Source organism: Lupinus angustifolius, chromosome LG06 (genome assembly GCF_001865875.1).
Source record: "Lupinus angustifolius cultivar Tanjil chromosome LG06, LupAngTanjil_v1.0, whole genome shotgun sequence".
In the NCBI taxonomy this organism is placed as follows: Eukaryota; Viridiplantae; Streptophyta; class Magnoliopsida; order Fabales; family Fabaceae; genus Lupinus; species Lupinus angustifolius.
The window spans coordinates 12,679,241-12,695,619 of NC_032014.1; the positions used below are offsets into that span (position 1 = coordinate 12,679,241).

The 16,379-nt window shown below is 33.2% G+C and overlaps 1 protein-coding gene across 1 annotated transcript; it reads left to right on the plus strand.

Moving 5' to 3' along the window:
- LOC109349937 (cation/H(+) antiporter 18-like) lies at positions 10,573-14,712 on the plus strand. Its single transcript, XM_019591008.1, has 4 exons — positions 10,573-10,710; positions 11,368-11,578; positions 12,034-13,035; positions 13,135-14,712. The coding sequence occupies exons 2-4, from the start codon at positions 11,378-11,380 to the stop codon at positions 14,314-14,316; spliced, it is 2,385 nt and encodes a 794-aa protein (XP_019446553.1). The 5' UTR covers positions 10,573-10,710; positions 11,368-11,377; the 3' UTR covers positions 14,317-14,712.

Consider the following 16,379-nt stretch of genomic DNA (forward strand, 5'->3'; position numbering starts at 1 on the left):
AAATTAAAGAAAGCTCTCTATGGCTTAAAGCAAGCTCCTCGTGCATGGTATGATCGTCTAACTAAATTTCTACATGAAAAAGGTTTCAACAAAGCAAAGGTCGACACTACACTCTTTATAAAGAGAATAAATCATCATAATCTACTTGTTCAAATATATGTAGATGATATTATTTTTTGTTCTAATAATGAGGTTTTGTGTAGTGATATTGGCAAAATGATGCAAGGAGAGTTTGAAATATCTATGATGGGGAAGTTAAATTACTTCCTTGAACTACAAACCAACAACTTGATAATGACATTTTCGTAAGTCAATCCAAGTATTACAGAGATTTTCTAAAAAGATTTGACATGGACGGCTGCAAGCTAATAGCTACTCCTATGGGATCCAGTACTTATATTGATACAAATGAAGCAAGAAAATGCATTGAAATATCAAAGTACCGAGGTATGATTGGATCTCCTTTATATCTAACCTAGTAGACCTGATATCATGTTTAGTGTATATTTGTGTGCACGCTATCAATCTAAACCAAAAGAATCATACTTAGTTGTTGTTAAGAGAATCATGAAATATCTTAAAGGTACATCTAAAGTTGGGATGTGGTATCCAAAATGAAGTATATGTGATTTGGTTGGTTATTCGGATTCAGATTTTGCTGGGTGCAAATCTGAGAGGAAAAGTACAAGTGGTACTTGTCATATTTTGGGTAATGCTTTAGTCTCTTGGTCTTGCAAGAAACAAGCATGTGTTGTCCTAAGCACTGCTGAAGCTGAATATATAGCAGCGGGTAGTTGTTGTGCCCAAGTGTTGTGGCTTAAACAACAATTATGAGATTATGGCTTAGACTTGGGGTGCATTCCTTTAAAATGTGACAATACTAGTGTTATAAACCTCACAAAGAATATTGTTATGCATTCTAGAACCAAACACATTGATATAAGGCATCACTTCCTTATGGACCATGTCCAAAAGAAGGATGTGTCGGTAGAATTCGTTGATACTCATAACCAACTAACATATATTTTCACTAAACCTTTGGCTAAAGAACCTTTTTATAAAATTAGGCGAGAATTAGGCATTCTTGATGAAGCTTACTTATCTTAACATGATTATATGATTATATATATGCTTCATCATGTTTATCTCATGCCTACTTATACTTAAAAGTGTTTATTTATGTTTAAATATTTCCAATTTTGGGTTAAAAGTTTTTTTCATAGCTTTAAATTGCATAAAAATTGAATTTTTATAAGGTCAGTAACCGATTACTCAAGTAAGTAACCGGTTACCCAAACATGTTGTTTGAAATTATTAAATTGTTTAAATTGAGTAACTGATTACTCAAAGGTGAGTAACCGATTACTCTATGCAGATATTTATATGAAATTTCAATTTTTTTATACTTCTCCTACCTCTTTTCAAACCTTCTTCGTGGCCCCATTCTCAGTCTCTAAAATCTTCGTTTTTGATCCATTTTGAGTGATTTTTGTGTGCATTCATATCATATTTTCACTTCTAAACCATCATTTTCGTGCTTAGGGGCCTAAATCAAAAAACTCCAAATTCTCCAAAACCGAAAAAGCTAAAAAACTCAAAAACCTCAATCCATGGCTTCCTCTTCAAAAACAAAGAAACAACGCACCAATCCGACTCAAAAAAAGCAAGGAACTTCATCCTTGGAGTCCAAACCTCTTGACTTAGCGCGACTTCTTGAAAATGATGAGCAACGTAAAATCTTTGAGGAGCACTTCCATGGTCGCACTATCTTGACTCCCAAATACGGTAAACTCGGGAATTTTGAGTTTGAAGATTTTCTATTTCCTTATCTTTTTAGACAACAAAACCTTTTCGATTTCTATTGTGAATCGAATGAAATCTATCATGAACTGATTAGAGTATTTTACTGTAACATGAACTTTAGGAAAAATCGTCTTACTTCCTATGTAAAAGAAAAAAATATTACTTTGGATTTGAAAACCATGAGTTCATTGTGTTGTAACATAGCATATTAGGGGAGCATTATAGGTTTCAGCCTTGTAAGCGAATGAGATAATTATGATCAAAAAGATTTTTATTATTCTCTGTGTAAAATTACCAAAGAGGAAATAGAAACGCTTAAGCAACATGGCTATAGTAAAACTATTAAAAATAGAGATATCCTATCTACTGGACATCTCAAACTGGAAGATCGTTTGCTTCATTATTTTCTGAGCTATGTCATCTTACCAAAATTTTCAAACCACTCTCAAATAAGTAATATAGAACTCCAATTGATGTATGCTAGGAAATTTAATTTGAAAATCAATTGGACTCTGGTGATAATGAGACAAATGTGGTTTGTAAGAGGAACCCAAAGCCCTTTGCCATATGCAATCTTCATAACAAAAATCCTTGAGCATTTTGGTGTTTCTACTGCTGGAGAAACTAAGGTCTCGCTTAACCCTTGTGAAAGCCATATTGATGTGGATGTAGTCCACAAAATGAGCTTCACATATAATATTCGTGATCGAACCTACAAGCATAAGAAAGATAGACATCCTACTCCTGAACTAGAACCTGCCCCTGCTAATCCCTGTGAACCTCAACCTTCTGAGTTTCATGCTCGATCTTCCTCATCTGCTATCATGCCTTTAAATCAGATGATTATGGATGAGTTGATGTCTCTTCGAGGCTACATCACTAACCAGATGGATGCCTTTGATACATAGAATCAACAAATCCAGTTTGAACTTCATCATCTCTCTTCTAAGCTGAGTAGCATGGATGTTGATGAAGACAGTTCTGAGCCTGAGTCTTAGATTATATCTGTTGTTAGGATTTTCTGGTTTTAATGTTATTTTTTCCGGTTTCGGACAAATTTCTATTCTATTGTTTGTATTTTTTTATGTTTGAATTATTACTGCTTGAACATCTTTTTACTTTTATGTTATTGCTCCAATTCCGTTATATCTTGATATCCATATTATTATATGTATGAGATATATATCCTATTGCATGTATGTTACATATATTGTGCTGGATAACTCTTGGCTTTTCTACTCTTTGATGAAGTCAAAATGGGGAGAAAAGTTGGGATAGTGTATTTTCTGTCAAAATTATTTCAAGCACACAACTCCAAATGAAAGGGGGATCATAAAATATAGGGGAAGCATACTCAAGACAAGTCAAGAATATCACAAAGTATGTTGCTCTCAGAAAACTACATTTTTAAGAAGATATTGGTTTGTCATCATCAAAAAGGGGGAGATTGTGAAGAAGATCTCTGCTCCTGACCTTGGCACGATTTTGATGAAGACACCAACATCACCAAAAAGAAGAAAAGGAAGAATACTTATGAAGACAATGAAGATTCAAGCTTCAAGATATTCAAGACTTTTAGTCTAATTCTAAATAGGCACTTCTATCATATACTCTTGAATATATGATAGTAGTATTGTTGAAAATACTTTAAAATAAAATTGAAATACTTCAAGTTTAAATAAAACAATTTTCAAAAATATTGTGTAACAAGTTACATGAGTGAGAAATCAGTTATCCAACAAAAACTGAACTGAGTAATCCATTATTGAACTTTGGGTAACAAATTACTCAAATTTCAACGTTCTTGAGTAACCGATTACTCTAATATGAGTAATCGATTACTCTAAGTGAATTTTAAATTCACTGTTGGACAGAACATTTGGATAATCGATTACGCAATGTTGTAACTGGTTACTGAGAGCTATTGCATCAGATTTTCAAATTCAAAGTGAATGGGTTTCAACCCAAAATATATGGTTTCATTCCAATCAATTCCTACCCTTTCAAAGAGGCATTTTGGCTGGTTGGAAAACCTATATACATGCATTGAAACTCATAATCACAACATACAACTTTCATATAACTCTCACACAATTCTGAAAATTCTCTCACTCTTTTTCTGCACTTTTGCACCCAGTTCTTAAACTTTCAAAAGAGATTTTTTCTAAGTTACTTAAAATAATTGTTTTAAAGTTTTACAAACCTATTGAGAAATATTACTTATTATACAAGATAGTTATTGGATTGAAAGTGATATTACATTTCATACTTGTAAAGGCAATCCAAGCCACTGTTGTAATTCTCCATTCATTGGAAATACTTTCTTTCGCGGGGTGTGATAAGAAAGGGGATAAAGTTACTTGGAAATGTGTTTTCCAAAATGATAAGTATTAGTGAATATGTAAGGTACATAGAAGTCTCGGGGTGAGATATTGTAATTACAACTCATAATATTTAGTGGAAAATCTCTTGTGCTGCAAGAGTAATGGACGTAGCCTTCGGTGGACAAGAAGGTAAACCAGTATAAAACATCTATGTACTCTCTTCTCCCTTACCTCTTTGATTTATTCTTGTTTATTTTCTGCAATATTATCCGCTAAATTGTAACTTTTCATTTTTGTAGAAAAAGTGGTCATAATTTCTAGTCAACTAATTCACTCCTTCTTAGTTGCAATCTCAGTCTTACAATATGAGATGGATGTAAAAAACACATTTGGTGAAGGTATTATTGGGAATGAAATATTGACTATAACAAGAACCAAATTGAAGTAAGTGCACTTATATTTTTACATAATGCCGACGAGGTTGAGCCATATGTTGAAACACACAAGGAGATGCTAAGGAAGTCTTACCCAAGTATGTTTCATAAAGTGACTAAAAATCACATTGATGAGGAGTTGAATATAAATGCACATTCGGTTTCTGAAAGATTGAAATGGTTAGCCAATGGTCCAAGCATTCATGTCTTATCCTACACTGGTTACCTAATTAATGAGTTCATATTTTATACGAAAAAATAATATGATCAAAGTAAAATGCAAAATAATGGTGTAACTCTTGTTGCTCGAACTTTACACATGTCAAGTGCAAAAGATAGAAATCCAATATATGCGAACATGTCATACTTTGGAGTGATTGAACAAATATGAGAATTGGATTACACAATGTTTTGGATGCCGGTTTTTTATTGTATGTGGGTTGATAACAACAATGACTTCCGAGTTGATGAGTTAGGGTTCATGCAGGTGGATCTTAATAGGCCAGGATATAAGGATGAGCTATTTATTCTAGCATCACAAGCTCAACAAATATTTTATGTTAGTGACTCAGCTGATATAAAATGGTCCATTATTCTTTTAACTAACAAAATAATCGTCAATAATATTGATGAGCAAGAATATGAAGATATTGATGAAAATGATCCTTTTTTGGGACATATCAGTTGCGTGAGAGCGGACCAACTACGAATGATGATTTATACACAAGAGATGATCACGACGAATGGCTTTGAGTAAATCAATATGCTCCTCCAAGATGACCCTACAAGACAAAAACAATCAAAGAAAATGAAAAAGTAGATGCAAGTAGTCTTTGTATAATTATAGCTTAATTTTGATTTATTGTAATTTGTATAACATTGTTTCTTTGTAATTTGTGTAATTTTTTTATTTGTAATTATGTACTCTATCAAAACATAATTGACATGATATTCATTGTTTGTATTTTGTATTGTATTGATGTTAATAAAACAAACTTCTGTCTATATTAATGTGTTTGTGTTGTTCAGAATGTATAAATGTTTGTGTTGTTGAGAATGTATGTTTTGCTAATAAATGTATATACATGTATTAATTTATACAAATCAACAGCGAATTATATGGGAAGCTCTGGCATACGCTGTTGTAAAGGATAACTACAACAACGTTTTTTTTTATAGAAAGTGTTGTTGTACATTATCAATACAACAACACTTTCTATAAAAATCGATGGTGTAGTTATCAATACGACAGCGCTATGCGTGTGATGTGTTGTTGTATTAAGGTGTTGTTTGAGAAAATTTATGAATAATACAACAACGATTTTATGTTATTACGCTGTTAAATATATGAACTTCAACAACGCAATAATAAACGTTGTTAATAAGACCTATAAAATCCGTTGTTTATGTAAGACCTATATGACAGCGCTTTGTGGATGATGAGTTGTTGTATTGATGCACTATATGACAACGTTTTTTGTGTGTTGCGTTGTAGTATATAATCAATACAACAACATTTGTGAAACGCTGTTAATGATGACCATATACTATTGCGGTCAAACAGAAAGCGCATAAAAGTGTTGTTATACATCTAAATAAACGCTATTGAACGACAACTCTGACGTATTGATTTTTTTAATTTCCCTTTTTCTTCTCAATTTTTATTCATAAAATTCATTCAAATAAATCACGAGTTCATCTTTTAGGTTAGTTGGTGGTTCATCCTTTCAATGTCTAGACCTTTTTCAAACCAACAAGGTATAGATCAAGCTTCCAAGATAACTTATGAGAGAAGACATAGTAATAGATGTCTAAAAGCCATGTAGGCTTAGGGCATGCCTACAAACTTATTAATTGGACATGGTCATCACATCATCCATGATATTTTTGAACTTTCATTCATAATAAGGTAAGTTTATTGTAAACAGTATAAATAAAAGTCATTATGTCTGAAGCATCATTGGTATGTAATCTGATTACCAATCTACCCTACCTAGCTCTCTCTTATACTCTATAGATATTGAATTGAAAGTCGACATTCATTTTCCAATATCCACCCAAAATTATTTAAGACTGATTCCAACCCGATTCAACCAAACTCATATAATCTGAGGTTAATTCTAACTTGAGTAAGTTGTTGTCACGTCATCCCCTCCCAACTAATGAACACAATCATAGCCTTTCATTAATATAATATGATTTAAAATCCAACAAAAGGAATCATTAACTAATCACCATCATTGTAAGCTCTACTTTTCTCAGGTTCATTCTTTTGTTCTTTTACTCTTATATATTAATGTGCATTAGCCTGAGCTAGAAGGGGTTTGGGTTGCAAGTCACCAATATTATGGAATATATGTGTTCATTACGCAATTGCATCCAACCCACCACATTGAATGGTTCACAAATTTTGTTCAACGAAAAAGGTGGATTAATCATGCATTGTTGATAATAAATAGTTCTGTACAGGGCAAGTTTTGGTAATCACCGTTACTTTAACTTTATAAAGGACTATGGACCTAAACTGACCAATGAGAATGTCAATTGGTGTTATTAACTTCATGTCTAGAGAGCAACTATCTACATTAAATTATATAGTTAATAATGATGAAAAAGCCTATTGAGCCTGATTAATTGTTTTATTATTGTTTTGAAAAATAATTTGAGTTATACGAGTCCTAACAACTTTATGGAACCGAAATATTATATTCCAATTTTTGTATTATAAAGGTATTATCTCAGTTGTTTTGGGTAAGAATTAATCTTTTTTTAAAGAATATGATTATCTCTTTCAAAAATGTCACTTTCATAAATTGAACTTTAATATTTAATATGTATAAAATCTTATATTACTAGACCAATTCGGCCATTATTGATAGGTTAGATTTGAGTTGAACAAACTTTCTATTAAATCTTAAATTGTACTTTATTCCTTTATTTTTAAAAAAATTCAACTTAGTCCTTCATTTTCATAAAAAATCAATTTAGTCCTTGATTTTCATAAAAATCAATTTGGTCCTTCAGCGATACTGGTGTTAGGTTAGGTAGAATATTGTTCCTTGCTTCTTCAATTGTCATTATTGCAACCTGTGGAGCCTTGTGAGCGTTTGTGAGACTCTATGGATGAGTTCAACTCATCTCCGGTATTAGAGAAACCAGTACTGAAATATAAGGATGAGATTTTTTGAAGAATTTTTATTTATTTTTTAATAAAATATAACATGTAATCATAACTGTTAAAAGAAAAAATTTGCTACATATCTTAATCCTATCCAGTACTGGAGAGATCCTACTCTTATGGATCTGAAACGTGGTCATTGTTAACCACGGTGAACCACTACCGTGTAGCTCCTCCGTTGCTGCAACCACAGCCAGTCCCAACTCATTGTTGTCATTGTTAACCACCTCCAATGTGACAGCTCATGTAGATCTAAGATATTAATGTATATAGTTAGTGCATCATCTAATACCTATTAATATTATTATTATTATTTTTATTTTATTTAAGAATTAATAATTATTAAATATAAATGATGTAATGATAATGTATAAATTATGTTGATGTATATTTTGTGAAGGTACATATGGAATGTTATAAAATTTAAGGTATGCCAACTATGTTAATTAGTATATCACTATATTGGCTGTTCAATGCATATCCATATAATTTTTAAAAAAATTGATATTTATATTAATGACGTTTTTCTTCAATTTTGCTTTGAATTTTTCCAATTCTTAATAATATTCATTTTTAAATTTAATCTATATGTAGGATTGCATCCCATAAAAGATATATCTTAGATCAAAATAGTAGTGTGCAAAATATCTTTAAGATTAGCTAAATGTGGACATAAAGTGTAGGCGTTCAAGGTCAAATTCCCATAAATGCACTCAAGACAATTAAAAAATGTTATTTGATGGACCATAAAAATAAAAATGGACCATCACTATTCCTTTTCCTTTCAACCTATGTGTAGTTCCGGGATACTTTAATGCATAGGTTGATTGTCTTTATGACAGTTTTTAATTAAACCAAATACTGAAATGTATCCTGAAATTTACAAATTTTGATTTTTCTATTGTATTGATTGGGAGTGACCAGATGAGGACCCGACTGAGTAGCTTATCTCAAAAGATTGGTCGGAATGGAGTTTGAATTTGCCAGTGAAGGTACTTGAAAATGTTATTCGATGATCAAGTCAATATGAGACTTAATGAGAGTGGTAGAGAGTAAATATGAGAGTGATGAGAGCAATAAGTAATGAATGCAAATAATAAATGAGAGTGTGTGATATTAATGATACTTCTTGTGTGAGAGTTCTCTGTTTATAAAGTTTGGGATGGTTAATGTGACAACTGGTCATTGGTTGGTTGTAGTTCAACGTGTACTATAGAAGCATGGCAGGTGTATACTAGGTTGTCATTAACCACCCCGCAGGTCTACTATTGTCGATCTGTCGGGTAGGTAAAATTCGCAGTTGGCATAGCAGATGGAATGTCAATGATGCATTAATGGCGAGTCAAATGTGCATTAATGGCGAGTCAAATGTGCATTAATGACAGGTCATAAGTGCATTAATGACTCCTGTAGTAAGTAGTATCTGGACTTGGTCGACCAAGGATGAAATGTTTTCGGGCGGGTATCCATCCGATTTATTCGAGATGGGACATCTATGTTTTGAACATTTTCAATGTACATTTCCTACTTTTGAATGTTTAATCTACATTTTTATGACACTGATTAATATTTCACTTAATTTATTTAATTTGATGATGAGGAAATATAAGAGAGAAAAAAATGTATGTAATGACAATGTATGCATTTGATATATTATCATTGTATCATTAATTATTAATGTTTTATTATGATTATAGACTAATTTAGTGTGATATTGGACTAATTATAATTTAATCCTATTGTGATAGTAGACTAATTTTAATAAAAAATGACAAGACAATCCAAACATTTGAAAGATTGAGATGAACTTTGAAAGTTGGGATTGTAACAAACAACTAATGACTTATTTGCAAGCGCTGAGGATTTTATCTCTATAATCCTTGCATGTATATAGTATAAGGTTTAAACATGAGATCCTTGATGAAATTACAGAGAGATTTCACATTTAATTACATGCTAAAATTAATTAATTTATTCCTCAGATATATGTTTGATACGACTGCCATGTTTTTTTTCTTCAAGTGCAGCTGTAATATACGATTAAAAAATAATGGTTAAGATTGCAATAAGATATGTGATTATATGTAAATGTATAAGGAATTATAAACTTGTTATAATTAAAACTGTTTATCTCTGTATGGTATTGAGGAGTATCAGGGCAACAAACTGAGTAAGAGATCTTCTTAAAATCGTCTGAACTAAGCTTAAACTCGAGATATCTAAAATGACATTCCAAGAATAGAAGGATAATACTTCAAATAATTATCAAACTATTAATTGACGATAATTAAATCTCACAAACTTATATTTAAGCTAGTCAGCATCTAGGGTCCCACCATTCTCCTATTGGAACCATAACTTGTATAAACTATTGCTTATGCTAAGAACCGTCATAGTCATAATCATGAATTCTCACCAGCACAGTTTTTAAATGGATACCAACAACGATTTCAGATTATATATTGAACAAATTGAGAATTTTCATTTCAAGACAAAATTAAGTACACATTATTTGTAGAGATTAATTTAAGATTTTTCTTTCTTGGAGCACATCATTTTTTCATGGACGTTGGTAATCGATTTGGCTAATTTGGCATATAGATAAAAGTAAGACAAGAACCAAAAATAATATAAAAAAGAGTTAATATATAAGTATTATTAATATAAAAATTTATATACAGTTAATATATTATTCATCATCTATTTTTATGGCATAAATTCACTGTAACAATATAAAAAAAAAACTCTTCTACATTTTTTCTTTCCCCTATTGAAAATAGATTATTGAACAGAATTTTGAAATGGTGGCTGTACCGTATAAATCCACATGTTCTCTGTTCTATTTCATTTCTCTGACTTCTGAGTCTTCTAACTACTTCTGACTTAAATGCTCTTTCATTTCTCTATCTTTCTCTGCTTCATAACTTCTGTGAATCCAATTCTTCTTCTTTTTTCAACTCTCTTTGACTCAGTGAGTCTACATTCTTTCTTTTTCTTTTCTTTCCTTTCTATGTTAAACTTAGCTTTTGTATTTATGATGAAAAATGATCATTTATGTTTATTTATATATGCGTGGATAATAATGCTTCTTGAGATTCAGATGGGTGATGTTATCTATGTTACTTACTCCATGTTGTATAAATATATTGTTTCATTCTAATTGGTTTTATGATTCTAGTTTAATTTAGCCTCATCAACTATGTGATTTTTTTTTTCTGTGGGGTATGTTGAGTATATTCAAGTTTTTATTGTTTAAAAGAGTTTATCATGTAATTAGTCAAAGGCTTGAGGTCGTACAAAAATCTAGAGAAAATATGCATTTCCCGGTCATTTGTGTTGCATGAATCTAGTTGTTGATTTTTTGTGCCCTGGTTTTTATTTATTTATTTGTAAGTGTGTTTGGCACAACAGTTTAGTGATCATGAGGTCATGGGTTCTGGAAATAGCACATCTATCCCGCTCAGACCTCTCTAAGTGAAAGTCTCGTACACTAGGCCGTCTTTTTTTTTTTGTATGGTGTGCTTACATGAAAGAGATTCCATATTTATAATAGAGTTGTTACCTAATTTTGATTATGTTGTTGAGGAGTTATTTATGAAGAGAGGTTTTAAGATCTCTATTTTTGCAGAGCTTTTAAGATGGCTTCGAATTCTACTTCTGGAAATGTTTGCCCTCCACCAATGAAACCCGCATCAAATGGGGTGTTTCAGGGGGATAACCCTCTTGATTTTGCACTTCCCCTGGCTATTTTACAGATATGTCTTGTTTTCGTTGTCACGAGGGGACTGGCTTATCTTCTAAGACCTTTAAGGCAGCCACGAGTTGTTGCAGAGATTGTTGTAAGTTCAATTTTGTTTCAAGGTTATATATCTCTTCCTTATAAAAAAAGCCTTGAGTGAGTGCTGAGATTCACTAGGGATTCAAACTGGCATGGGGTGCTTCCCGTGAGTGAGTGCCACTGGGTAATAAAGCTGATTGACAAAGAGCTTTTAGTCTTTCTGTTCTATACAAAATTAGCTTTCATTATGTTATTTCTGGTCTAACGGACTCTAAATATTTAAGATGTAGAATGCAATGCCGCTCTGAAAATTTCATAAATCGAGAATTCCTGTCCAATCACCCCTACACACAGCAGGGATTTGAGTGATATAAGTTAAATTCATTTCTGTTTTTACGATTGCTTTAAAATTAGCACCATAATCTTTGCAAATTGTTAGAGGAGAGCTTAAATTTGAGAAATGAAGAGATATTGTTCTGTTATTTTAACTCTTGTGGAATTACTTATTATTGACAGGGAGGAATAATACTTGGGCCATCAGCATTGGGACGGAATAAAAGCTATTTGCAAGCGATTTTCCCACCCAGGAGTCTTACAGTGTTAGATACTCTAGCGAACCTTGGCCTTTTGTTCTTTCTATTTCTAGCAGGTCTAGAGTTAGATCCTAAATCTTTGCGCAAAACTGGGAGTCAGGCCCTTGGCATTGCTATTGCTGGAATCAGCCTTCCCTTTGTATTAGGAATTGGTTCATCATATGTTCTCCAAGCAACAATTGCCAAAGGAGTAGATGCTACCGCATTTCTTGTATTTATGGGTGTTGCTCTTTCCATAACTGCTTTTCCCGTATTAGCTCGTATTCTGGCTGAGTTGAAACTTCTAACCTCCGATGTTGGCAGAACGGCTATGTCAGCAGCAGCAGTTAATGATATTGCTGCCTGGATTCTGCTTGCATTGGCTGTTGCCTTATCTGGTAGAAGTCAATCTCCATTTGTGTCATTGTGGGTCTTCTTAAGTGGATGTGGATTTGTCATTTGTTCAATTCTCATTGTCCCTCCAATTTTCAAATGGATGACACAGCGATGCCATGAAGGCGAGCCTGTCGACGAGAGATACATATGTGCTACATTAGTTGCTGTTCTGGCTGCTGGATTTGTTACAGATGCTATCGGAATCCATGCCATGTTCGGTTCTTTTGTTATTGGAGTTTTGGTTCCAAAAGATGGACCATTTGCAGGTGCTCTAGTAGAGAAACTAGAGGATCTTGTGTCGGGTCTTTTCCTCCCACTCTATTTTGTGTCAAGTGGATTGAAGACTGATATAGCCACCATTCAGGGGCTGCAATCATGGGGCCTGCTGGCTTTAGTTATTTTTACTGCCTGTTTTGGGAAGATTGTTGGGACTGTTGTGGTATCTTTTTTCTGTAAAGTACCTTTGAAGGAGTCTTTAGCACTGGGATTCCTAATGAACACTAAAGGTTTGGTTGAATTAATTGTCCTCAACATTGGTAAAGATAGAAAGGTATTAATATAATTTTTCTTGCTATCATTGTTTACTTATGAGTTTAACACGGTGTATGTATCAATAAAACTGATTGATATTTAATATATGAATTTGCAGGTTTTGAATGATCAGACCTTTGCCATTATGGTTCTGATGGCTCTCTTTACTACCTTCATTACCACTCCTGTTGTCATGACTGTGTATAAGCCTGCAAGGAAGGCAAAATCCGCTGTTTACAAATACAGAACAATTGAAAGAAAAAATACAAACAGTCAGCTGATGATCCTTGCCTGTTTCCATAGTGCAAGAAATATCCCATCAATGATAAATTTGATTGAGGCTTCAAGAGGAACCCAGAATCGGGATGCACTGAGTGTTTATGCAATGCACCTTAAAGAATTTTCTGAGAGATCATCATCAATACTAATGGTACATAAGGCTAGAAAAAACGGGTTACCATTCTTTAATAAACGTCATCGTGCAAATTGTGGCCATGTTGTTGTGGCATTTGAGGCTTACTGTCAACTAAGCCAAGTGTCTATCCGGCCAATGACAGCAATCTCGTCCATGACAAACATGCATGAGGACATTTGTGAAACAGCTGAAAGAAAGAGAGCTGCAGTCATTATTCTTCCATTTCATAAGCATCAAAGATTGGATGGCTCATTAGAAACTACAAGAAATGATTTTAGATTGGTTAACAAAAGGGTACTTGAGCATGCTCCATGTTCAGTTGGAATTCTTGTTGATCGTGGGCTCGGTGGTTCATCCCATGTATCTGCAAGCAATGTTTCTTACTGCATTATAGTTCTTTTCTTCGGTGGCAGTGATGACCGTGAGGCCCTCGCTTATGGAGCTCGTATGGCTGAGCACCCTGGCATAAGGTTAGTGGTTCTACACTTTGTTTTGGAACCAAGGATCGCAGGAGAGATTGTAATAGTTGATGTGAGCGAAGGCGATTCCCCCCAAACTGGCTCAGTCTCAGAGGACGAGGAGGTCCTTACTGAATTCAAGCAGAAAACAGCCAATGATGACTCTATCATCTATGAAGAGAAAGCAGTAAAAGATGGTGCAGAAACAGTTGCTGTTATCCGTGAATTTAGTCGATGTAATCTGTTTCTTGTTGGTCTAAAGCCAGAAGGTGAATTAGCCAATGCTTTGAACAGAAGTGAATACCCGGAACTGGGACCAGTCGGCGGTTTGTTGGTATCACAAGATTGCCCTACAGTAGCAACTGTTTTGGTGATGCAACAGTACCACAATGGGGTGAGGGGTGGCAGAAAAACTGATATGGAATAGAACCACATGGTGATGTAATAGTATCACAATTATGTTAAGTTTGTGTTAGCTAGAGATGTCGGTGAATAGGTTAGAAATGCCATTGTTTAGTTTTCAATAGTTTAATCTTTACTAGTAAAATAACAAAGGCAATAAGATGAAAGATTCAAATCTGTTAAAAAACAACACATAAATATTTCTGAAGGCAATAAGATGCAATAAGTTTTTAGTTGAAAGGAACTGAGTGGAAGTTTGCTTTTGGAATCAAGACAAATTTGTTCCCTATGATTGCATAAAAGTGACCCTGAAATCATGACACAACTTTTCTGATGCTGGAGAATCATATGTGGATATCAGCATATGCCCCATGTCTAGAATTCTGTATTAATGGCTATAATTTTATTGATGAAAAGTAACAAAGGCTTATGATGATTGATGTAGTAACTAGTAACATTATCATGAGGATTTGAATCATATCTCTGGTTCACAAAGACAAATAACTTACTGCTGTATTGAAATCTCCCCACCACAATATGGGAAAAAAATATTAGAGAAAACTTTATAAATTTTACGTGAGTTCTTCCCTTGTTTCAAATTGTGGGTTGCAACACCTTATGCAATCACAATATTACAATTGCATGATCGTCCCAACCATATCACACCTTAATTCAAATCGGGTTTTAATGCAACTATATTAGACCAATTAAATTGAAAAATATATTTTAATCATAACAAAACCATACTATCATAATCCTGATCGCAATCACCATCACAATTTAAAACATATTCCTACTAATAAAATCTTATACTATATTTTATGTTGGAGACGGTCTATTTCCCCTTTGATAACCTTGTAGTTTGGAATAGGGGGGAAACAAACAAATGAGTCCATTAATTATCCAAAAAAAATCAAAGAGTTGTTAGGCTTAGGCCACAATGTATGATAAGGACCCTAAGTAGGCAGTCCAATAATCTTAACTTTTTCCTTTGCACACCAAGAATCAACCTTATAAATCCCAACGAATATGTGCAAATATGGCTGCACTCTCATTTCCCCCTACTCCTACCATTCCAATCTAACGTCTCTTCCAAGTCAAAAAGGGTACCATAAACATCATGTGGGTGGAACTGGTGACTTCTTCTCGACAAGGGAGATTGCCACATTTGAGACCGAGGATGCTGAGGGTTTCAAATAGTTTTTGTCTCAAGATGAATATTGAAGTTTATGGGTGTTCTTACATACAGCAGTAGAAAACCAAAAAGAGCCATGTTTTTGTACAGGTTACTTAAAGTTGTCATGTATGTTGTTGTCACGCATGTTCTACCTGACCACGAACAAGAAACATGCAACTAAAGGTATTAAAATAATTGAATGGTTAGTTAGTTTGGTTAGGATATTAGTTTTTCTATCCTTTATATAAAGGCATAGTTATTAAAACCGTATCGTACCGGCCGGTTCAACCGGAAAACCGGTGAACCGGGCCTCTAACCGGTACGGTACAGGTGTTGAACTGGCCAAGTATCAAAACTGGTCAAAACCGGTGAACCGGCCGGTATTTTACTAAACCGGCCGGTTTATACACATATTTTTTTTTTTTAAAAAAAACTTAAAAACTTAAAAATTCATTACAAGATGACACATCTTTCCAACCATTCTTCAACCCTTCAAGGTCCAAGACATACTTAGATTACATATTTTGGTTCCTAAAGTGACATTCATTTGTGTAATATTGGAGTACTGTCTGAAGATAGATTTAGTAGAAAAGTATAATATTCATATGAGACAACTTTGACTCATTGGTGTTAAATGTTAAAACTCCAAATTTATTTGTTTTGTAGAATGGATTGTGAACTTATGTCATTTATTTATATTTTGCGGTTGTTAAGTGATACTTTTGGTTTGATATATGTTTTTTAATTTAGACTTTGAATTTGTTAAAGACTTAAAGTTGTTTATTTATGTGAATTTTGAGTACATTATAAATATTGATTATAAATTTGAGCTACCTATTTGGAATTTTTTGTTTGTTATAGGTTTATATATATATAAATATAAGTAGGTATGTCCGGTTTAATTACTGAAC

What these genes read in the sequence shown, in the direction of transcription:
- LOC109349937 (XM_019591008.1), top strand. Translation starts at nt 11,378, where the DNA reads ATGGCTTCGAATTCTACTTCTGGAAATGTTTGCCCTCCACCAATGAAA. An exon ending in GAGTTGTTGCAGAGATTGTT is followed by an intron (nt 11,579 to 12,033) that starts GTAAGTTCAATT and finishes TATTATTGACAG; the next exon opens with GGAGGAATAATACTTGGGCC. An exon ending in ACATTGGTAAAGATAGAAAG is followed by an intron (nt 13,036 to 13,134) that starts GTATTAATATAA and finishes ATGAATTTGCAG; the next exon opens with GTTTTGAATGATCAGACCTT.